The sequence below is a fragment of the Podarcis cretensis genome (genome assembly GCF_951804945.1).
Source record: "Podarcis cretensis genome assembly, chromosome: 9".
NCBI lineage: Eukaryota > Metazoa > Chordata > Lepidosauria > Squamata > Lacertidae > Podarcis > Podarcis cretensis.
In genome coordinates, this window is record NC_137178.1 from 58,011,458 (window position 1) to 58,036,703 (window position 25,246).

General features: G+C 40.5%; 1 protein-coding gene across 1 annotated transcript in view; it reads left to right on the forward strand.

The window, feature by feature from the left end:
• TUSC3 (tumor suppressor candidate 3) overlaps nt 1-25,246 on the forward strand; it is a 130,837-nt gene that overhangs the window by 66,980 nt on the left and 38,611 nt on the right. Inside the window, exon 6 of the mRNA XM_079989812.1 lies at nt 1,009-1,098. Coding sequence (XP_079845938.1) covers nt 1,009-1,098 — 90 coding nt within the window. The remainder of the gene's footprint in view (nt 1-1,008; nt 1,099-25,246) is intronic.

A 25,246-nucleotide genomic window follows, 5' to 3' on the forward strand; every position in this document is an offset into this window, starting at 1 on the left:
CTTGAGCAGTTGGTGCGCTTGCCCCCACATAGATAATTATAAGGAAGATAAAAGGAAGTTCCCCAGTGAGAGCTGGGTTTCCCCTCCCCCCCCCAAAAAAATCTGAGAGTATGGACGTCTGTCAAGCAGGGACTCCCCTCCCCATCTTTCATCCTTGTATGTTCATTAATTTTCAAGTTAAACTGCTTCCATCAAGATTGCAGTAGTAAAGCTGTGATATGGAGAGAAACATAAAAATTTGGGACTAGCTGTAGGTTTGAGGCAGTCCTCTTGCAAAGCGTTGGTCATTGTATAGTTCCCCTCTAACCCTACAGCTGCAGACGCACTGTCAGCAACCCCTGAGTCTGGGAAGCCACCTGCAAGTTTAAATTTCCAACACTGCCCAAAGCGCCTAATTTAGCTGTGGCTGCAAAGGAAGAATGGGAACCAGTGTGCCACTGCTTGTTCCTTTGCAGTCCAAATGCAGCATTTTTTTGAACTTGGCGTCCTTTTCTTTCCCCCTGCCTGGTTTTGCAGCCAAACCTTAATCGCTTGACACTATATGATGGGAGGTGATTGACAGGTGGGTGGCCACGCCCACCTATCAAATTGGCCTGTGAAGTGTTGGTTACTTTCAGATCTGGCTCTCCAATTGGATCATCTAAGGATGACTCTAGCTGACTAGAATTTGGTTTCCTCCCCCTCTCCCCACATGTGAATTTGTTAGAGATAGGCTGAATTCTTCATCAGACAAGCAAGCAATTCTATAAACTTAAAGCATTACCTCATTTTTCCCCCTGAGGAACTAATCTTTGAAGGTCCATTTTATTATTATTATTATTCATTTTATTCCTATATCGCTTTGCTTCCTGCCTTTGCCTACCGTAAGTAATATCCTAACTTTAGTAATCTGTTTTGAAAATATACACTGCTTGATTATTGGGATATATTTCCTGGGCATGCAAACTTAAGGGCTCCCCCCTTTATTTTGTTTGTTCTATTAATAGCATCTTTTTTTTCTTTTTGCAGTGTGTCGTTTTCGCTATGACTTCTGGCCAGATGTGGAATCACATTCGTGGGCCCCCTTATGCTCATAAAAATCCTCAGAATGGGCAAGTGGTAAGTTCTCTTATTCTACCAATATATAAAAAGAATGATGTCATCACAGGGGCCTATAAGTTCAAGTTGCAGGGGAATAGGGTATGAAAATAAGTGACGATTATTTACCTTCAGGGGCAGTTTTTTCAAAAGACTTGTGTCTAGCGCATGCTTTTGATAGCACATGAACTTAATGAAACTGTTTTTTAGGAATGTGCAGTGAACATAAGCAAATGCTTCATCTGTAACCAAAGTTCATGTAAAATTGCTTCTACCAATTGTCTTCTAGCCATACCAGCAGATGGACAGACTGCATACTAATTATGGCTTTCCACTCTCCCTATAAATCTTTAGTGAGGTTTTAAACTTTTTTAGTATGTGTGTGCACGTGTGTTATACAAAGAGATGACAGGAGGCTTTATCTAAGGGTGAGCACCTTCTACAATGTCACGATTTTGGATAGAAAATTGGACTACCAGCTTCATTCTAATCAGCTCATGTCATGAAGTTTTTCCAGCAGTTCAGTCCTATACTTATTTATGCATAGAGTGTCTGGAGAGGCTTTTGACCTGGTAAATATGTTTAGAAATGCAGCCTAGGTGTAGCAAAGGTTACTTGCATGGGTGATTTGTTCGCAATTTATTTATTTGCAAAAAGGTCTCTTAAGAAAAAAAAATGGCAGCAGACAGTATAAAATAACAAAAAATGCGTTCATTTAAAAGTACAAAATATATTACAATTCAGTTGATCAGCTTCCTTCATCAAAATAATAATAATAATAATAATAATAATAATAATAATAATAATAATAATTCATTTATACCCCACCCATCTGGCTGGGTTGCCCAAGCCACTCTGGGTGGCTTCCAAGACATAAAAACATAATAAAACAGCAAACATTAATAGTAACAATCTGATCCAATACAGTGGTACCTCGGGTTACATACGCTTCAGGTTACAGACTCTGCTAACCCAGAAATAGTGCTTCAGGTTAAGAACTTTGCATCAGGATAAGAACAGAAATCGTGCTCAGGCGGCGCGGCAACAGCAGGAGGCCCCAATAGCTAAAGTGGTGCTTCAGGTTAAGAACAGTTTCAGGTTAAGAACAGACCTCCGGAACGAATTAAGTACTTAACCCGAGGTACCACTGTATAAGAGTCACAATAACTTTAAAATAAACAACTTATATTAAACATAGCAACATTCAACAATCCATCAGAATCTAATAGTAAACATAGCTGCATCACCTCTCAGGGAAAGCCATGGTGAACAGATGAGTTTTAAGCAGCAGCCTTTTTAACAATGCTTTAGCTGCCTGGCTGGTGTGTTTTGGAAGTGCATTCCAGATGGCAGGTGCTGCCACACTAAAAGCCTTGGTTTTAGTGGACATGAGACTAACATCAGGAGTGTACGGCCCTTCTAAGAGTGACTCTCCCAAGGCTTGGTGACCTGGAAAGTATAGATAAGGTAAGGCTTTCTCGGAGGTAGGCTGGTCTCAAGTTCTTTGAGACTTTGCATTCCAATATCAAGACCTTAAGCATGTTGTAAACATTAGCATATGTGGTTATGGAAGATGGAAGTAGCCTGTTGTTTATGCTTCACATAGTCTGTGCTACTCTTACTTCTTTTAGAAATGTTCAGCCCCTTTTCAGAACATCACCTGTTTCATCAAACAGTGTGTGATAACTGGAAAACACAGAAAGCTGAATATACATTTTTGTTATAACTGTCTCCCTCAGTGGTGAGAGCTAGCTTTGTTTCATCAAACATAGTAATTTAAAGGAAGACATACAAAAGTAATTGGTTTGCAGACCCCTTCCTTTGCCTTGTCCTGCATTTTGGAACCTCTCTAAAAGTATCTCCTGAATCAAACTGAGCAGGAGACAATAAAGAAGGAGTAGGTTCTGGTTAAAGTGAAGTGAAGTGTCGTTAGGATGGAGGGTTTAAAAGATACTGGGAAACATTGTAAATAGATTTGCATAACTTAGTGGATGATCCCTTGGTTCAGCTGTTGTAAATTCTTCATCATTTGTAATGAATCAAGTCCCAGGAGGTGCGTTCCGACTGCATACTGATAATCATGCTTTTGACTTCAAAGGGTGATTTGAATCTCAGATGGCTCTTGGGATTTTGTTTTTTGTGTTGGGTGTATATACATGGTTTTTAGAGTGTAATCCTCTTTGAACTTCCTGCTGGGATACGGAAGCAGAAGAAAAGAAGTAAGACTGATATGAAAGATAGTAAGAGAAACTGTCACAAGAAAACAAATGTCAGGGCTTTGACATAAAGACCTCCATTTCACCTTGTTTCCCATCAAACATAGAAGGTCTAAGATGGTCTGCATTCTTGAATTGTTCTTTGAAGAAAGCAGAATAAAAGTACTATATTTTTTTTTGGGGGGGGAATTCCACAAGTCATTGAGTTGGTAGTTTACAAAAATGGGATCTGTCCCTCCCCCTTCCTGCGAGCTGAACTTCCCACCATTTTCATGCATTCTCATTACTGGTTAATGAAGAATAATTTGCTTAGTCTTGCAAGAGAAAATCAATTCTTAATTTTCTTTGATACCTCATATCTTAATTAGAGTAAGAAAAAATGTGACGGACTGAATTTGATGACTGATCTACTTGTTGACGGGAGGATAGTTGCTGATGGATGGCATAAAATGACACATTTGGTCTGGCAGCTTTGTTATGCAGAACTTTGACTAAGGAAGTAATAAATAACTGTGTCACTAAAACACTGTGTTTAGAACAGCTCAGAATTTTTCATTACTCCATTTCAGTATTTAATTTATGATGCCTTTTATATGGAGTGACAGAAAGGTGAGAAATGGCAGAGAGCAGACAACTGATGCTAACAATTAAATTAGGGTTTGTGTGTGTGTATGTTTAATAAAATGTAAGTTTTTATAGATTCGGTTTGGATTCTCTGTCCCAGAGGAGGAATATAAGGAGACCTATTTTCATTACTTTCTGCCTTTTTCTCGACATCTTATGATGTGTTGTCAGTCCTCTAATAGTTATAATCTTTTGCTTAGGAGCTGTTCCTTCTGGGAGACATTGAAGGGTGGCTGGCACAGTTCATGTTCATATGCTAATTGTCATCACTGTCCAGAAGCAGCCCAGTGTATAAGAGCTATCCCTCTCATAGCATCTCCCAGAGAGGCAGCCATGCTCATCTGTTGCAGCAGAAGCGGCAAATGGCCCTGCAAGATAGGTAGGGATGAAGTGAAACTCGTAGCAGTTCTAAAGCCATTTCTTTATTATTATTTTTTTGACATTTTAAAGGATTTCTTAACCTTCCGCTGGGGTTAAGGTGGGGCTTTTTTGATACTGTAAACAACGTGATTTTCTCAGGTTGCTCTAACTGAAAAAAAGCAAACTTCTCAGAATAATTTTAAATAACAGATTTTATTTTCAAGCACCATAAAGTCTAGCACACACTATTGCCCTCCTGTATGCTCCTTACAAGTGCCAACATTTGTAGCACAGAAATTGCAGTTCAGCATCACTGAGTTTGAAATGCTTAGTAATTCAGCTAGAGCATAAAACAGTAAGTATGCCATCATTTTGGCGTTTGGGCTTAGAAACTATCCCCTCCATTCTGTTCTTTGTGTGTATGTGTTCTGGAGGTCAATCAAGATGAAGGCCATGGTGGTAAGGAGCAGTCACAATTCTGCCTTTGGGGTGCTTTTGCCTGTGGCAACTAGGTTAAATTTGCCAGGGCACTTGAGAAAATAGCCATAAAGTCTGGAATTAGAAAACATTCCATTTTAAAATGTCCAGAATTTATCAAGTACGTACAGAAAAAAAGAACTTAAGTCCTGTGTGCCTGCTGATTCACCGGAACATTCTACTGATTGATGCAAGCCAGAATATTTTCATGAACGTTGGTGCACAAAGCAAGAATGGGAAAGCGAAGGAAGAGCCTCAGTGCTTGCCCGTGACTTCGTAAATCATTGTTTATGAAACCACGGAGAGTCATCCAAATACGGCAATGTTGAGCCTTTACAGGGGTAATAACATTTCAAATTCAATTTGTTAACAATGGAAGAACAATAAGTGCCAAAATTCAAATATTTGCAATGCTCTGAATGTGGGGAAAGCTGGCATATGTGGGACAACGTGCTTCAGTTTTAATTACTGCCTAAGTTTAATATATTTCTGTAGGATTCACAGCATCCCCAGAAATAAAGGCACGGTTGCATAAAATTATGTATCCAGTGTTAGGCCTACTCAGAGTAAACCCATTGAAATTAATGGACATGTGTGTGTTAAGTTCATTAATTTCAGTAGGTCTACTCTAACTTAGTTGGATACAGCCCATTCAGAGAAAGTGTGTAGCTCCAGATAAAAAAAATAGGCTAGATAAAGTGCAAGGAAACAATTCTTCACTTGAATTAAATATCCAGTTAACTAATGAGAACATTCTGGACATTATCAACTATGAGAAATGGTTGACAATCCAGCTCTGTTAGTAGAATGCTTTGAATGTTGGAGGGAGAACTTCTTCCATTCTCTGTCAAGGGCAATAAGAAAGCCATAATGATGTGTGGTTGAAGGTCATAAAGTTTAATGAAATAACATCTCACTGGAACAAAGTCTGAGTATGCCTGTTCTAAGGGGACAAAATAAATTATGGTGACTTTTCCATTTACAAAATAAATAAATAATTAAAAGTACATAAAACTGTCCATTCATTTGGAAAACTTCAAAATGCACAGTAGATCTTTTTATTTCTGCCCTATTTCCCTAGCTGAAATGATTTAACATTTATGGAATATAATTTTGTGTCTCAGTTTAAAGTCAAAGTTCTTGAAGTCTTTTGTGCTGTGTGTGCAGAATATCAGGGGTGGGAGCAGGGCAGATCTAACACAGAGTTAGCTTTCCCTTATATTCTGGAGTGGCCTGTATTTCAAAGATATTGTTGCTTGAGAATTGCTCTAGGAAAAGAAAAGTAGAGACCACGTCTTTGTAAATTCTTGTATCAAAGAAAAAGAAGCATGTTTATCCATCTATTATTTATTTGGTGCTTGTTTATGCTCCTACTAGAAATGTCGCTTCTGGTATTGGATTCTGTAAAATACAGTAATGCTGTTCTCATTCATCTGATAAACTGGGAAGCTAGTATAAGGTGAAAATGGTTAAATTAGTTGCACCATTATAGTTAATGAGACTTCTCTTGCCAAGATAGTCTGTTATGCACTTGTTCCATTATAAATTCATGCATTACAAGTGAGCCTTGCTAAATTAGCTTGCACCTTGACTTTCAGCTTGTTAAAACAATGCTACAATATATGGAACATTTTGGGCTTTATTTTGCCAGAAAAGCTAGCAGTTGCAACACTTGCATTCCATAAAAATTGCTAGTTTGTAAGCGAAACATCCAATTTATCAAGCTTGACCTTGTTTTCATCTCTACCACTGATATATATCTGCTCCCTAAGCTGCACTACCACCCCCTCCCAACTATCACTAAGTTCTTGTTGTATGGATCCCTTGACAGAGAAGGTTCAAAGCATGCTAGCTGTGAGCATGAGAATGAAAAAATCTTGGTTATATTGTTATATCCTGTTTACAGGGAAAGAATTGGAATCTTAACTGGGCTAGTCCAGTCCTTCAGGAATGCATAAAGTAGATATATGTGCACTGACCTAAAGTTGCAGGGGAAGGAAACTGATTTATGTTGGAAGCAAAGTATAGTCCAGTGGATTGAGTTGGCCATTGCGTCAGGGTGCACTCCAGAATCAAGTCTCTATATAATTTCCTATTTCTATAACATTGTATTTTTGCAATACACAAGATATAGGTCACTAGAGAAATTTTCTTTTGTATTCTTTCTGTTCTTTCGCTACTGCATAAAAGGTGGCATTTGCTCTTTATTTCCTTTAATGAAATATTAACATTCCAATTTAATTTTGTTAATGTGAAAGTTTATGTACCCTATAAATTCTGCAGCTGATGTCGTCTCTTCTAAATGAGAGAACGTTAATTTCTTGCTGAGGCATATCTGGTGGGCTTCAACGTTCTCCAAAGTAATAAAATGTGGTTTTCAGAATGAAATATCTCTCTGATGTTGAGCTATTTTGAAGTCAATGAAGTGGTGGCTTGTGTTCAGTTAACTGGTAGAGGATACAGTGGTACCTCTGGTTGCGAACAGGATCCATTCTGGAGCCCCGTTCGCAACATGAGCAGAATGCACCCCGCGTCTGTGCGTGCGCAGGCCGTGATTCGTCACTTCTGCGCGTGCGCGTGATGTCATTTTGAGCGTCTGCACATGTGCGAGTGGCGTAACTCTTTTTGGTACTCTTTCTGGTACTTCCGGGTCGCTACGGGACACAACCTGAAAAGATTTAACCTGAAGCAAACACAACAAGAGGTATGACTATATTGTTCCCACAAGCAAACATGATATATCCTTCCAGTAGCACCTTAAAGACCAACTAAGTTAGTTCTTGGTATGAGCTTTCGTGTGCATGCACACTTCTTCACATAGTATCTGAAGTATCTGAAGAAGTGTGCATGCACACGAAAGCTCATACCAAGAACTAACTTAGTTGGTCTTTAAGGTGCTACTGGAAGGAATTTTTTTATTTTGTTTTGACTATGGCAGACCAACACGGCTACCTATCTGTAAATGATATATCCTCTTGGTGTCACATCAAGTCATAAAGAAGGGGTTGCCAACATTGTGTTCATCAGAACCAATGTGCCTCTCAGTCTCTGATGATGCAATTTTCCATCTGATGGCTACCTCCTTTTCATGAGCAATGGGCATACTGTTGTGCCATGGTTACACAGATATATGGTATGGTTTGGGGGGCTTTTAATCCTACTGTTTTGATAGTCTAATGGTTTTTTACTATTCCTTTGTTTTTTTAACTTTGTAATCTAACTTGGGATTCTGTGTGATCTGAAAGAATAGAATCTTACAACTATAAATGTACAGATTTTCAGACTAAATGGTGATCAAGCAGTTTCCCGTTTTCTCAGCATCCATTCTGGGTGGCTCTCATTTAGGCAGGTTTTGAAATCTACTGCATTCTGAAAGTCATATGAGCAGTTCACAATATATTAACGTTAACTTAATATGCGTCTTTTCAGAATTGCTATACAAATTAAGTATGGTTTAAGTCATTAAGAGGAAAAGAAAATGTTGACTTTGCAAGGTCATAGTCAGCATTACTGCATGGATTTCTTTTGCTTAATCCTATAGTGTGCCCCATGGCATTTGTCTAGCTATCTACTTTAGTGCAAGTGTAATAGAAAAAAACCTCAAAAAAGGCTTTAAAGGAGATAATCAATTTCTTGCATGCCTTCAACATAATTGTTCCATGGTCACCAAGATTCTTGTTTTTTGCACTTGGTGTATACATAGTATCGCTGGGGGAAAGGAAATGCTCTCTTGAGTGCATTAAAACCTTAGTGTTCTGCACCAGCGTTTTAACAGACAATGTCTGAGTGTGAGAGATTTTTCTTTCCAGCATTCACATACTTGTTTTCTCTCGCACACACTCACACACTCTTGTATACGTATTTTATTTTTTGTGTGAACTGGATTGTACACTGAGAGCCGGAGGCCATTTCCGCCATCGTAGCAACACATTCTGCAGCTGCCGTGGTAATGGAAACTGTTGTAGGTAGTTTTCATATCCAAGCCCATTTGCAAAGAGTTTTCTCTATGCAAATCCACACAGGAGAGAGATTACATAAAGAAAAAAACGATTGGCCATTTCCCATGAGTGAATTGAACCTTGGAATATGTTGCTTTGTGGGGTTCAGGCCTGAAATGGACGAATCATCCTAATTATCTCAATGCTTTGGATGAAAATAATGTTGGCTATTTCTGTCACATTTCTAAAAGTCTGAGACTTCTGTTATGGTTAAAACTGTCAGGGACTGGTGGTAACCCCAGAATTGCATAGAATCTGTGGCCAGTATTGATGATGCCCAGATGAAGTATAAGTTGAGGCTACTTTGAGGCTACTTTGATCAAAAACTATACAGCATTTCTTTAAAGAGCATGAATCTTTTTAGATGCATAATGAAACATGGAATCAAATAGGGTTGCTTAGTCCTTACATATTCTCTTTATAAAAATGCCATTTAAGTCAACTTTTGAAAAAGATATATTTCTCAGTTGTAATGTTTCCTCTGTTCATTTTGAAAATGCAGGTTTGGTTATTCTTGATGCTTTTGTTATCACTGGGTAAGGTCTGGCAAAAGAGATGAGAGTAGATTCAAGTGAATAGAGGTTGCATTTTAATTCCATCAAAACGAAGTGAATTTCTCCCCCAGAACATTCATGTCTGATAGGGTACATCACACAGTATTAAAAGTACTAGTTTTACACAAGACAATTAAAAGAATAACCTTCAAACTTTCTCAGCGACTTTCGGTCTCTTATCATTCATAGAAATGTCAGAATCATAATGCATGTACTCATGAAGATTTTGAACTGTGAATAGAGGAGGCTTCCTTTTGAGGTTATATTTGCTGGAATAGAAAAGATAACAGCATTATCAGTGTTTTTTTAGTGTAACCAATTTCTCATTGCATAAACTGAAATGGACTTAATGTGGTTCAAATATTAGTTGAGTGATAATATTGGACTTGTGATATAAAGTCAGGACATTGCTTTTAGATGAGGTGCAACTCAAATAGAATTGTAAGGTTTGGGGAGTTAACTTTCATTGTTTGGGTATTTTAAGCCTTATTTGAACATGCATGCTGCATAAACATTTGCCTCACTCAAAGAGCTAGTCCACTTATGTATGTTGATCTCTCATAAATTTCAGCATCAAGTGATAAGTTGCATGGGTTTAAAATCTGATCGTTTTATCTCTGTTTTATTCCTGAAATGTTTTTGTATAATGGTTGGTCAGTTGATTGACTGCATGTCACTCAAAGAACAGTTACTGAGTGAGTACAAAATACACAAAATTATTAAATGTGTGAATGGCCCATCACTGATAGAATTTTAATACCTTCCCACATTATCTTATGTAGAGCTGACCCTAAATACCCTGGTTTTGGTACCTCATTTGTAGGCAGTGAAAAGGGAGGGTGTATTGTATTGTGTGTGTGTTTTTATGTCTCTTTAGGAGCAGTTTATTTTTTAACATATTTTTATTAAAGATTTGTTGGTTTACAAAAGTATGTGCAATGTCTTTTTTTTTCAAGTTACATTCTCTACAGATCAGTTTCATTTGTTGAGACATTACAGTACAGTGGTATCTGGGGTTACATACGCTTCAGGTTACAGACGCTTCAGGTTACAGTCTCTGCTAACACATAAATAGTACCTCGGGTTAAGAACTTTGCTTCAGGATGAGAACAGAAATCACGTGGTGGCGGCGCGGCAGCAGTGGGAAGCCCCATTAACTAAAGTGGTGTCTCAGTTTCAGGTTAAGAATGGACCTCTGGAACGAATTAAGTACATAACTGTAGTGTTACATTAGGAAGAAAAGAGGGAAAGAGGCGGAGGGGGCCATGGTGCATAGGGGTGGGGGCAGGTGGCAATGTTTCTATTTTACTTAACGTATGTGTGGGGTTTTGTGTCAGTGTCGCTTGTGCAGGTTCTCTTTATTATTCGCTTGTGTTCCTTTGGTGGTAAGAGAGGTTGGGGTTGCCTAGGGTGTGGTTGTTTGTGATTGGCTGTGGTGAACTTATTGTATTGTTCTTTGGGGTATTGCAAAGGCTTGGATGGCTGCTGCCAGAACCGCCAAACCTGGTGACAGTGGTGGAAAAGCAGGCCAAAATGCAAACTTCATCTCCTCCCTTCTTCTGCTCCACTCCTTCTGCTTTGGGCAGAAAAAGGTGTCATTAAATATAGAGGAATCAAGAAATCAATGTGCACACTTAAACCAGGCCCAAAAAGAAACTGTTAGGATAGAATTGGGCTATAGTCTCAGGGTGTTTTCAGCCTGAGGGTCACTTTCTCTTCTTGGCAAGTCACATGGTAGTGGTGAGTGGTTCCAGAGGCAAAAGTGGGCAGAACAACAACTGTAACTTTTACCTTTTTACAGTAAGCTAGTTTCTACACACCTTCACACACCCATCTCTTATCCTCCATCCATATAAGCAAGAGGCATTATTAGAGCTCAGTGGCACAAACAAGTCAGGGAAAGAGATCCTGAAGGAGGGTGCAAAGCAGGGGAAGTGAGGGGTGTGGCCTAAGGAGGAGGGGTGTGGCCTGGGAAAGTTCCAAGGGCCCAAATAGAGAGACCTAGAGGGGCTGCCTGTTGTCTTTGTCCATGGAGTTTTCTTGGCAGGGATACTGGAGTGGCTTGCTGGTTCCTGCTCCAGGTGGATAACGTTTAGTCAAAACTCTCCACTGTGACCTGTCCATCTTGGGTGCCCTGCACGGCATAGCTCATAGCTTCTCTGAGTTATTCAAGCCCCTTTGCCACGGCAAGGCAGTGATCCATGAAGGGGCAGTGATCCATGAAGGGAAGATCATGGCCACTGGTCCCATCACCTCCTGGCAAATAGAAGGAGAAGAAATGGAGGCAGTGAGAGATTTTACTTTCTTGGACTCCATGATCACTGCAGATGGTGACAGCAGTCACGGAATTAAAAGACGCCTGCTTCTTGGGAGGAAAGCAGTGACAAACCTAGACAGCATGTTAAAAAGCAGAGACATCACCTTGCCAACAAAGATCCTTATAGTTAAAGCTATGGTTTTCCTAGTGGTGATGTGTGGAAGTGAGAGCTGGACCATCAAGAAGGCTGATCGCTGAAGAATTGATGCTTTTGAATTATGGTGCTGGAGGAGACTCTTGAGAGTCCCATGGACTGCAAGAAGATCAAACCTATCCATTCTTAAGGAAATCAGCCCTGAGTGCTCACTGGAAGGACAGATCCTGAAGCTGAGGCTCCAATACTTTGGCCACCTCGTGAGAAGAAAGGACTCCCTGGAAAAGACCCGGATGATAGGAAAGAGGAAGGGCACAAGGAGAAGGGGATGACAGAGGACGAGATGGTTGGACAGTGTTCTCGAAGCTACCAGCATGAGTTTGACCAAACTGCAGGAAGCAGTGGAAGACAGGAGTGCCTGGCATGCTCTGGTCCATGGGGTCACGAAGAGTCGGGCAAGACTAAACAACTAAACAACAACAACAAGAAGAAGAGGGGTTGTATTTGGCTCCTGGGCTGAAGGTTTCCCACCCTTGCTATCATCATTCCCTTTGCATTGAGAATCGGAGTGATTGCTAGCTCCTTCCTTTATGGCTACAATATCACAGTTTTCAGGATCTTCTAGTTGAAGCTGTGACAGTTAAAATAGTACCAAGCCAGTATTCATTTGTCCCTACTATATAGTATGAAGAGGTTGATGCAATCAATGTAGCATTCTGCATTCATACAGTCAATTTTGATACTTTTATTGATAAATTATTCAGACCTTATCGTTTCTCAGAAACCTGTAAGGGTATATGCAAAGAGCACATTGAATGAAATGATGGTTTGTGCCTGTGTCCTTGGTTCAGCTAGTAGATATATTTTTTAAAAGGCCTCAAAGTATTCTCTGTGTGGCTAAATCTAAGAGCATTCAGTAATTTTAATTCACTTTAAGGCAGAGGCTTGATGGATACACACTTTTTTCCAGTTTTATTACACCAACTCCTGTACTGTTGCTAACCTTGGCCTAAGCATAATTAATGCAGAAAGGAGCAGAATGAAAATCTTTTTCATACTTCAGATTGCCATGTGCTTTGTGGGATAAAAATGTAGCCCCAACTTCAACTTCAAATTAAAAGCCTTTAAGGGAATACAGTGTGAGAGGCTTCTGTTAAATGCTTAAATAAATGAAATGACCAAGGCCAGGACCTGTTTCCAGAAAGAGAAAAGTAAGGGGAATGTGTTGTGAGAGGGAAGATAATTGGTTTGTTTTTGTTCTTATTTTTAATTGTCTTTTGTGTCTTTTATATTGCAATTTTATGTTGAGATCTATGGATAAAGTGTGATGCACAAATAATAACAACAACAGCAAACAACAATAATAACCATAATAATAGAAGCATATCGGAATGGTCTGACATCTGCAATATTTAAGAAGTTAGCTTTGCATTTCACTCCCTGAAATTTCTAATAGTTGCTTTCTCCTTGGCAGCCTTGCTACATTTTGAGTTCGGGAACTATATATTTTCAGAATGAAAAAACAGATACGATATTTCTCAGCATGGGAAACCATGCAAATCTATAGCGAGTGGTGCTGTATACTCTTTCTTTTTTCTTTCTTTTTTCTTTTTTTGCTGTACCAACCTTCACCTTAACTAGAGACAATGGAAAAGGCAGGGGAGGTCAGCCAGCAACACCCATAGCATAGTTGCAAGCCCTGATAGCTGCTGTGAATTTCTGCTACATCTTGAAAGCTGAGAATCGTGGAGAATTAAGGTATTACGGAGATGATATTATACTGCAGTGTTATCAGGACCTAGGGGTTTGATATGAACTGTAGATTAATCTCCTGGTTGTCTAAGGGATGACAGGGGAATTATTCCAGTTGTTCCATATGATTTCCAGAGTGGATAAAGGTGATGCTGACACTCTCATCTTTAAGAGGCATGTTGATGAATCATGCCTGCAGGGATTGATAGCATTCTTAAAAAAGGTAAAGAGACCCCTGACCATTAGGTCCAGTCGTTGACGACTCTGGGGTTGCTGCTCTCATTTCGCTTTACTGGCCGAGGGAGCCGGCGTACAGCTTCTAGGTCATGTGGCCAACATGACTAAGCCGCTTCTGGCGAACCAGAGTAGCGCATGGAAACGCCGTTTACCTTCCCACCGGAATGGTTCCTATTTATCTACTAGCACTTTGACGTGCTTTCAAACTGCTAGGTTGGCAGGAGCAGGGACCGAGCAACGGGAGCTCACCCCGTTGCGGGGATTTGTTTTTTTTCTTTCTAATATTTATTAAATTTTAGTTTAACAATAAAATACATAGATAGTAACACAATCTTTTCCAAAATCCGCATTTCATATTCATCTTTGGACTTCCTCACAACTCTTGTTCCTGCTTTCTAGACTCATAAATTTTACCAGCAAATTATTAACTTGGTTTAATTCAAATAATATAATTTTTCAATATTAATATCTCAAATTTTAAGATTTAACATACTCTTATTGAAACTTCATTATAAAATGTTACTTGCCCAAAATTTATCTTTTCATCTTCCAATTAAATTTAAATTTATATTCTTTATAACTAATTTGTTGAAGCCATATTTTTGCTAATTTTACATCTTTCTTAACAATCATACAATTTACAATATTTTTGTAGATAGTCCTTGAATTTCTTCCAATCTTCCTCCACCAGTTCTTCTCCCAGGTCTCGGATTCTGCCCGTCATCTCCGCCAGTTCCATATAGTCTATCAGTTGCATCTGCCATTCTTCCAGTGTGGGTAATTCTTGAGTTTTCCAGCTTTTAGCGATGAGTATCCTTGCTGCTGTTGTAGCGTACATAAAAAAGGTTCGATCCTTCTTTTGCACACTCTGACCAACAATGCCCAAGAGAAAGGCCTCTGGTTTCTTAAGAAAGGTATACTTAAATACCTTTTTCAGTTCATTATAAATCATTTCCCAGAAAACCTTCACTCTAGGGCAAGTCCACCAGAGGTGAAAGAATGTTCCTTCAGCTTCTTTACACTTCCAACATTTATTATCAGACACATGGTATATCTTTGCAAGCTTGACTGGGGTCATGTACCACCTGTAAATCATTTTCATAATATTTTCTTTCAAGGCATTACATGCCGTAAATCTCAAACCTGTGGTCCATAACTTTTCCCAGTCAGCAAACATGATGTTGTACCCTATGTCCTGTGCCCCGTTGCGGGGATTTGAACTACCGACCTTCTGATTGGCAAGCCCTAGGCTCTGCGGTTTAGACCACAGCGCCACCTGCATCCCTGATAGCATTCTAGCTGGCCTCTAATCTGCAAATTGTTATCATTCCAAGATGGTGGGAGATTCATTGGCAGTGCTGGGGGAGAGCGGGTGTGACGTAGGAGACTCTTAAAGGGAAAATGAGGAGAATTTGAGAAGGCATTTACCCATTGGAAGCTGAAAGGTTTGTATGCATCATACGCACACATGAACAGGATGACAATATAAACCCCATTCCTGGTTGAATATAGCTGCCCTTGTGTATGCTGTCTCTCGGGAAATATTAATTTAGCTATTCTGCATAGCTGTGCTACATGATAATAAACCCTACGTATCAATATTTAGATGTTATGGAGTTTTAAATCATCAAAATAGGGGCTTATTGCAACAAAATGACCGTATAATGAGTTGAACATAAATTTGAACAGAATAGTAAAACTCACTTGTACTGCTAGAAAATCGGTCACATTCTTTATGATTTAAATTTTAATATGTTAAGTGTTTATGTAGTTATGTGCCTAAAATAATTGGCACAATAAAATGTCTCATCCTATAAAGCTTTTACCCTCATAAACCTTATTCACACTAGTAGTTCCATTAACTCTAATAAATATGTATATATATTTATAGTCACAGCAGTAGCACTCCACTCACACTTAGAGCGTGTTCATTGTCTATTTTCAGATACCCATAATTGGCCTCAAATAGTTTGGATGGAAATAATCTGTGACACAAGCCTGTTTTCGGACTGAGAGTGGGGAGGATATTTTAATGGAAATGGCTGAGAAACTGCCGAGATTTGAGGCAGAGATGAAGTGTTACTATCTGCAGCTGAAATGGAAGGGTTTCATTAGTTGCTAGAAGACGCCAGAACTCCTTCAAAGTAGAAGATGACAATTTCTCCTGGATACGCTATGTTCACTATTTATTTACGAAAAATATTTGTAGGCTGCCTTTCAAGGGATTGCCCTCTCAAGAAGATCCATAGATGCTACTTTGACATAGCAGATTTCTGTGAACTTTTAAGAGACAGGATTTCAGCACCATAGGCCTAAACAATGCCAGCCTGAAAGCCTTAGTTGAAGGAGCCAAGCTTAATTCATTGCAGGCTTCCATGGCTGTGGGGCCACCACAAAAAGGCCCTGTCTCTCATGCCTGCCAGATTAATTGATCTGATCGGCAGACACACAGGCAGGACTTCATGTCCTGCATTATTATTGGGGAAGCCTTGTTAGAATGTTACAGAATATTAAATAAACTCCCTGGGCCACCTAGTCACCTCCCCTGCCCAAAGCTGTATCTTTAATTTGTGAGGCCCTTTCACAGAGTAGCCAACATTGCTCAAGGGTGTCATAACCCAAAAACTAAAGCTTTGGGCAGAATGGCATAAGTGCCTTCAGCTGAATCATAGTTTATTGGAGGGGAAATCCAAAAGAGGTGCCTTAGTGAGCTTAAAACAGAGAGAGAGCCATAAAGTAAAGAGGAATATAACTGGTAGAGCAGGATAAATCCTGCTGCCTCTATTTATGTTATGTATATTTATATTCTGCTTTATCCCACAGGCTCCGAATAAGCAAGAGTTGAGAATGTAATTAGCTTTATTTATATATAAGTGCTGTCAACAGAAACTGTCTAGATAAATAGACTAACTGGGAGGAAATCTGAAGTCTTGTGGGCTGGAGAGATGTGTGAAAGGAGCGGAAGTTTTCTCTTTTTATTAATAGCTTTTAAATACAATTTTAAATTGATTCTTGATAGCGTTAGTACAATTTGTGGGATTATTTTTTTTAACTAGGTGTTGCACAAATGCACACACAAAGGCCCTCCACCATCTTATTGATGGAAACTGCCGCCACACATGGACATAACATATAAATAATATACTGAAAACTGGAGGAGAATGCTAAAAAAATAATTGTATACGGAGTAGGTGAAATATGAGACTTGAGGAATTGTTTTAAAAAGAGAGGGGGAGAGAGATTCGATTAAACTAATGTCAGCTGGTAAAGAGTTCTATAAATATGAAGCAATCAGAGAAAAAGCTCAGGATACAAAATAGTTGGAGAGATGTCAGCTCTAGCAAACAACAAAGAACTTGGAAGAATGCAAAAAGCAAGGAGGAGAATATAAAGTACTCAGAGATGAAAGATAAGCAGGAGCTGGCGAATGGATACGTTTGAAGGGAACTAACAGTCTTAAATTGAGTGCAAAAAAGGAAAGGTTACCAGTGAAAAGACATCAAAAGCTAATAAATATGAACATGCTGGCCTGTAACTAAGGGTAGAGCCTTAATTTTGAGTGCTGTGTTGTGAGCTCTGAGGGGTCAGTGTGTCACATGACCCCTTTCTGAAAGCACCTCATAACACATCTCCCAACAAACTGCCCCCCCCAAACACAGGGGCTTTAAGAATGTGCCTTTAAAACCACAGTGAACAGCCTCACAAGACCCAGTGCATTGCATTTGTGTGCTATTTAATTAATTAATAAGGGTATACCCTGCTTCTCAGGAGTGGGGGGAACCCAGCCACCACCACCTTAAACTCACCTTGCCAAATTTTTAAAAAGACAAATGACCAGAACATGCAACACATCAAAATGCAGAACAAAGCAGAAAAATTCTGCTTGAAGCGAGACACAGACACAACAATACATGCCTTTTTAGGAAGTGAATGCTAGTAATGTGGGGCTACCACTGAAAAGTCCCTGTCTCTGCTTCTCTACAGTCTGATGGATCTTGACAGCAGATCAGAGAGCAGGGGTTCAGTTGCTGATCACAAGGTCTGGGCTGGTTTGTATGGGTCCAAGTGATATTCCAGTGAATGGTCCCAAACCATTCACATTTTTAAAGCAGGGATGGGAAACCTGTGGCCTTCCAGACAGTGTTGGACTACAGGTCCAATCATCCATGAGAAAAATTGATTCCCAGTGTTTCTGGACTACAAATCCCATCATCCCATGCCACGAATAACTTCTAACCGATTAGTTTGCATAATTTCACAGATCATTGTTATTTTTAGCTATTCCAAATATATCAACGGTTACCATAACACTCTTTGTGAATGAGGACTGGGTATCTAACAATTGGATGAGGAAGCATTCCAGTAATCTAGGTGTTTTCTTTCAAACCCAATAGTCTGAGTTTGTGAGCACACCTCTGTGGTCTGCTCTGAATTTAGAAGCTCTGAGAAACTCATATCAACATCTGTCTTCATGCCAAGCGAGCCTTGCCAAGAGAGTAACAAGAATAATCCCATTTAGCCAGGGGGCTGGCTGGCAGCTTTTCCAGCGGTTTAGTTTGAAGCTGAGCAGTGTGAAGCAGAATGTGATATATGAAACGTCACAAGGGAAAATTCTGGATCAAAAGCATCACAAAAGAAAATAGGGGATAGGTGCAACTCAATATACATAGAACTTCAGTAATTAAATCCAAATAAACCATAGTGCTACAGAAATATTTCAGATCCCTTGGGAGTTTCTGAATGCTAAATAAATGTTATGCAAGTTTCAGTAATTCTGAGAGGAAAAACAAAATAACTTAGGACATTAAAACTTCCCCATTAATGATTCGAACTTTGGAAAATGATGGGACTTTAATATTTAGGGGCAATAGAGATGCCAGCCCTTTTTATAGAAAGGACTTATAGAAATGGTTGACCAGAAGGACACTGAAGCGATATTGACTACTCTTTGCAGCCTTAGTCAAACGTACCTTTCAGTTACTACATGGGGGTTTAGGAGACATAGTTGAGTATTATCCTGGGTTTTTTTGTTTTGTTTCAAAAATTAATGAGTAGGGACAATTTTTCTATAAATTTATTGTTTTGACATTTATATTGACCTCTTGAGCTACAGGTCACCTTTGTAAGCAATATTATGTCCCTTATTATTTTTCAGGTCATTGTGCAATGCTAGATGGTTTTATTGCTGTCCAGTGTCGACTGATGCACATTGAAGCTGCAGTTAGAAGGTTTAGAATAGGCTGTAGATCTACTAATTAGATATCTTTTTTTAGATAACAGTTTGTTTTGCAATCCTGCCCATTACACAAAAACACATGTATTTAAATCCCAACATTTGGTTAAAAATGTGAAGATGGAAGCTGTGCCCCTCCTTACTCTGCTCAACAACTCCCTGCTGTTCCCCACACATTAATTCCCCACATCTTCCCCATCCCCAACCTATGCTACTACTAAGCTAGTATTTCACCTTTCCAACCTCATTTCTGAACACTTCTCTTGTCTGTTCTGCAGCCCCACTTTGCATACCTGTTTTTACCTTCACCTCCTGATTCTGGGCAACCCCTTTTGCGCGCAGACCACCTTCATAATAAGCTCCTACATCTTCCTCCTTCACACATTGCACTACAAATTCTGAGGCCGAGCTCAGAGTTCATGCAAACCTGGAATTGTGATGTGGCACTACAAATCCTCCAATGGCTATGTGATGACAACCTTACATTTTAAGGTATATAGGGAGATATAACTTAAATATGTGTTACATAGAGTGTGTCAGGGAAGCGGGTGGCTGCTGTGTTCTTAAATGTTAAACCTCTGCCAATGTCTGCCTTTCTTCTTATTTTTCGAGGGATGTTGGAAATTTTATATAACTACATTATTACATCATGCTAAAATTAAAGTATCCGAACAAACAATCATTAGCTGCCCAAACTGGGGAAAGGATCAATAAGAAACAGCTTCTTTGAGCTGGATATTTGTTAAACATCAAAGATGATTTAATAAGAAATTGTGCCAAAATTGTATCAGATGCAGCTTTTGTCATTTGGCGATTAGAGGTCTTTATGAAGACAAAACAAATCTCCCACTAACGTAATGAAATGCTATTGTTAGGTCTGCAGAAAGTGAAAACAGGCATTTCCTTCAAAGGAACGATGTACCATAAACACTGTGCTCTCTAGCGGCCACTGAGATAGCCTGTGAGTCTATTGTGATGGTTTCATTTGCCTTTCCCTCTCTCTAGTCTGGCAAATGAGATGGTACGCCTTAGGGTCGTAAAATCGGTATTCAAAGTGCATCCATTAGTATTGCAGCTTTGGGTGTGATTGTCTTTGTGCTGGTAGATGACAGTGAAAACATTGAAAAAGACTCCGGCAGGAAAGAGGCCTCAACTGGTGGGAGGGAATAAATGAGCTAGGTCTGCCAATGCCCTCCTCACATAATTACATGAGGCTAACAGCAACTGTGGTTCCCTCCTGCGTTTGGCACTAGGTTTTGGGAGGAATTAGCCACTGTTGATTTTTTTAGGGGCAGAAGACAATTTTGTAGCATGTTAACAATGAATTTCATAATGGCATGGGTTTTTTGAAGGCCAGTGGAAAGATTTGTAAAAATAACTTCCTGACCTCTAGTACGTACTGCAGTTACAGAGGTGGGGGAGGGGGGCATATAAATGACAATTTGTTCCTTGTCTGTTTTTGATTTAATGAGTTAAATATTTTATCTGTTTTAATTTTGCAAACAAGGTGTAGCATTTTTTTAAAAAATCTCATAGATTTAGGAGGATTGGTGGTTTCATCCAACTAAGTCATTGCATGAGCAAAACAACTACCACTCATGCAGTGGCAACCACCCCCCTCAATTGTGTGTTCCCCACACCACCCCCAAATTGCTCCAGATTTTTTTTGGGGGGGGAGAATCTCTGGAGCAAGTTGGGGATGTGAGGAGGTGCACAGGAAAAGAGAAGGAAGGAAAGCTCTGTTGCATGAGCAGAAATCATTCCGCTTGTGCAATGACTTAGTTAGACTCATCCCTGTGATCCTGAAAAAATAACCTAGAAATTGCTGGAATAAACTTTCAATAGGCATTGGTTCATCAGAGGCAAAAACTGGGCAGAGATGTATATGGATGTATATAACCTGCATGTTTAGATATAGCTGTTATGAGCCATTGTAAAAATGTTATCCAGAAATTTCCTTTTATTTTGAAAACATTTTGTTTTGTTTTTTTCATTTATTAACAATATTTGTACTACCCCAAAGTTCTGTGAGCACCGTGTGTGTGTGTGTGTGTGTGTGTGTGTGTAAATCCAGCTTCTCCTCTGGCTTGAAGTGGTTTCCAACAATAAGCAGCTTGCCACATACCGTATTTTTCGCTCTATAACATGCACCCGACCATAGCACGCACATAGTTTTTAGAGGAGGAAAATCCGCAGGCATGCCACCCATAGGCATTCCCTCCATAACACGCACAGACATTTCCCCTTACTTTCTAGGAGGAAAAAAGTGAGTGTTATGGTGCAAAAAATACGGTAACTTGTTACGGCATAACAATGGCATTAAGGCATTAAACATCAAATATGACCCAGCAGCCACGAAATCCAAATGCCGTTAAAGGAGCCAGGGGGAAATTAGCAAGTTGGCAAAACTGCTCTCAAACACAAATGGTCTTGCAACGCTTCCTTAACCTCACTAGTTAGCCACACTGATACCCTTTCTCTAGTAGCTTGTTCCAAAGCCTTCAAGCTATTGCAGGGAAGGCCCTTTTAGTTCTTTTGCTATCAGCAATCTAATTCTAGGCAAAAGTTGCCTAAGCAGAGATTTACCTATACATCTTAATTGAAGGGGGCAGGGAAATATCTCAACCTTACAGCCAGATTCCCTTGCAGACACCATTTCAGTTGCCACATGCCAGCTGTGAGGCCTGATGTAAATGTTTGTAGAGCAAGAAGTATACATTTCTCTCTCTCTCTCTCTTTTACTTTTCTACACACACTTTCCTCTGGGCTCCATCCAAGCAAGCAGCATACATCATCAAAATTCAGAGACACAATTCAGGCAGGCAAAACACTCTAGGAAGAAGAACTGGTGGGTTGTGTTGCATGGGGAGAGTCCCACAAGTCATATACAAAGCTTGGAGGCTGCATTTGGATCCTGGGCTCGAGCTGCCTTCCCCACCCTCAATATACACACTCTACTGCATGCATCTGACGCCATGTCACTGAGAAGCCACTAGGCCAGGCTTCCTCAAACTCGGCCCTCCAGATGTTTTTTGAGACTACAATTCCCATCTTCCCTGATCACTGGTCCTGCTAGCTAGGGATCATGGGAGTTGTAGGCCAAAAACATCTAGAGGGCCGAGTTTGAGGAAGCCTGCACTAGGCTGTCTGTGTTGGGTGGCTCATCCTGCCAGTCACTTCCTGTAGCCCAGTGACTAGCAGGAGAGGTGGGAAGTCCCACTCAAACCTCTGACCCCAGAGCATGAATTCACATGGGGACCTTATGGAGACCAACACGTCTGTGGTCTAAACCACTGAGCCTCTTGGGCTTGTTGATCCTAAGGTCAGTGATTCGAATCCCCACGACGGGGTGAGCTCCCATTGCTCTGTCCCAGCTCCTGCCAACCTAGCAGTTCGAAAGCATGGCAGTGCGAGTAGATAAATAGGTGCCGCTGTGGCGGGAAGGTAAATGGCGTTTCTGTGTGCTCTGGTTTCCGTCACGGTGTTCTGTTGCACCAGAAGTGGTTTAGTCCTGCTGGCCACATGATCTGGAAAGCTGTGGACAAACGCCGGCTCCCTCGGCCTGAAAGCGAGATGAGCGCTGCAACCCCATAGTTGCCTTTGACTGGACTTAAGAAGAAAAAGAAGAGTTTGGATTTGATATCCCGCTTTATCACTACCCGAAGGAGTCTCAAAGTGGCTAACATTCTCCTTTCTCTTCCTCCCCCACAACAAACACTCTGTGAGGTGAGTGGGGCTGAGAGACTTCAGAGAAGTGTGACTGGCCCAAGGTCACCCAGCAGCTGCACGTGGAGGAGCAGAGACGCGAACCCGGTTCCCCAGATTACGAAGCTACCGCTCTTAACCACTACACCACACTGGCTCTCACACTGGCACTAACCATCCAGGGGTCCTTTACTTTTACCTTTTACCAACGGTAAACCCAAGAAGGACCCAGCCATAACAGAACTCTCCTCATTTGTGATTCCCAGCAACTAGCATTCAGAGGCATCCTGCCTTCAGCAGAATGGAGGTAGTATCAACTTGTATGAAGCACAAGTATTAACTTGTATGATGACGCTTGTAACTTTTAAAGCTTAGAAGTGCTGCATAATTGCCACGTCTTCCGTTTTACTGCTTTGAAGCAACAGCTGATCCTCTTGTTCCACTGAAGGGGACCGATGCTTAGCATTGGTTAAGGTATTTGCCAGTCCTTCCTCTCCTTCAGCCCACTCATGGCATGTGGGAGCAGTCACACTGAGCTGGAATGCCCCCCCCCCCAAGCCTAAGCAAGCTGAAAGTCTGCCAGAGTAGGTATAGCCAGCTGCAAGGCTTTTTTAATTGTCAAGAACTAGATAGTGAGCCCTAAGGCTGCAGCAGTATAATCAAATTTGCATCTAGCTGTTCCAATGTCTGCGCTCTTAGCAGCCTTTTCATTTCACTGTGTCAGAAATGACCGTTTGGACAGCTGGGACAACAGTGCGTTCCTGTCTCTTTAAAAAGCAAAGTAAACTTTTTTTGGAACTTGACAGAAATGCTCTCCTCTGATGCCAGCTTATTAATTTAAATGGAGTTTAATTAATGCCCCCACGCAAACATCTCTAGATTATTTTTTCCCCATCACCTGTACCAACTCATTGAGGCACAAAACCCATGCTGCTTTATTCAGGTAACAGCACTGCAGACCGATGTGGCATCTAAAATATGCAATCATGTTTAAATTTTAATGGGGGCTATTGCAGGAGCTAATTGAATTGCCTTGAGGACTAAAATGTAACTCACACAGGTCTTGTTTCCAATTACCGTTTTCTATTTTATTTACACAGTTTAACAGGGAGAAAGGAATGAGTGCAATCTACATTTAATGTAAGTGTCTTACTGAACCGTGACAGATATCACTCTGGAGATCACAAACATATGCAGCATTTAGAGAAATTTCAAAAAAAAATTATAATCCATTATGGCTATCGTTGATTACTCTAGAGAGAGTGTGCAAAGTATATACCATCTCTGGTTCAGTAATGCTAAATAAGTCTAGGAGAGCAGATAAATAATTTGGTTCTCAAGAAATAGACATGTGTTTGATATTATTCATTTTGATACTTTGGGTAGAACATTCCACTCTTACTGCCTTCAGTGGGACCAAAATAATGTCTTAGAGTTAAATTGCAAATCCATTCACAAGACTGGGTTCTTCTGGCATGAAGCGCTGATCTGCCAAGCATTATTTTGTGTAGGAGACCAGTTCATACTAGCCACTCTGCTACTACAGGACATGGGAAATCAAGTATTGATTAGGATAGTAAATTTTTAAGAACACTTTGCAGCAAAGTATGAAGTTCTTATTCCACCCCACTTTAAAGTGACCAAGAAACAGATGCAGATAGAAACAAGGCTGGTACTTCATAGCTGGCAAGCTGGTGGCACAACTGGGCAACTGCTGAAGGCCTGGCAATCTCTCTCTGCCTCTGCTTATTGCTCTCTAACCACAATGCCCCTTTCTCTACCCACACCACTGGCATTGCTGCCTTCTCTCTGTTTATATGTGTAGGAAGAGGTATTTCTGACCATAGCTGTCAATTTACAGATTTGAAAATAAGGGACCAGCAGCCAAAATAAGGGATTTTAGTCAACCAACTCCCAAGCCAAAGGCAGAAAGCCCAGCCAGCAGCCAAACGAAGCCTCAAGTGGTGGTTCCCACAGCGCAGCAACCCGGCGAAGGGGATGCGGCAAGGAAAACCACCGTCACCTCTCCACTGGGAAGCGCTGAGCAAAGGCAAGTCCCCAGGCAACATGGCCGATTTGATCTGCACAGGCATACAAGCTCCACACACACACACACACACACCCCGTCGTTCTTAGACTCCTTATTGGGTGAGCAACGCAGCCAAGCAACACAGTTGGAGCCTCCCTCCTCCCTGGCCGGCAGGGAGGGAGGGAGAGGAGCTGCTTCCTTTGAAACCCAGGAAATTTACAGGATATTATCAATCTGGGTCAGCAGTGGGAAACGGTGTTGGGATAAGGGAGTTTCCCGCCAAATAAGGGACGGTTGACAGCTATGCGTACTGACTTCTCTGTTGGCAGCCATCTGTCTCGAGAGACATTGGAAGAGTGTCTACCAAGGGTAAAGTCAAGCCGTTGGAGAGTTACAGCGACTGCTGTGGCTGTAGAGATCAATACAGGAGAGACATGTTTTATTGCAATTGGGGCAGATGAAGGCATCCAGTTTTGCTGTTACAGGTGCACCACGGCTTACATGTTTCTTTACAGATAAATTAGAAACGTATGTTGTAATCCCTGCGAAGCCGAACACCTAAGGACTCATTAA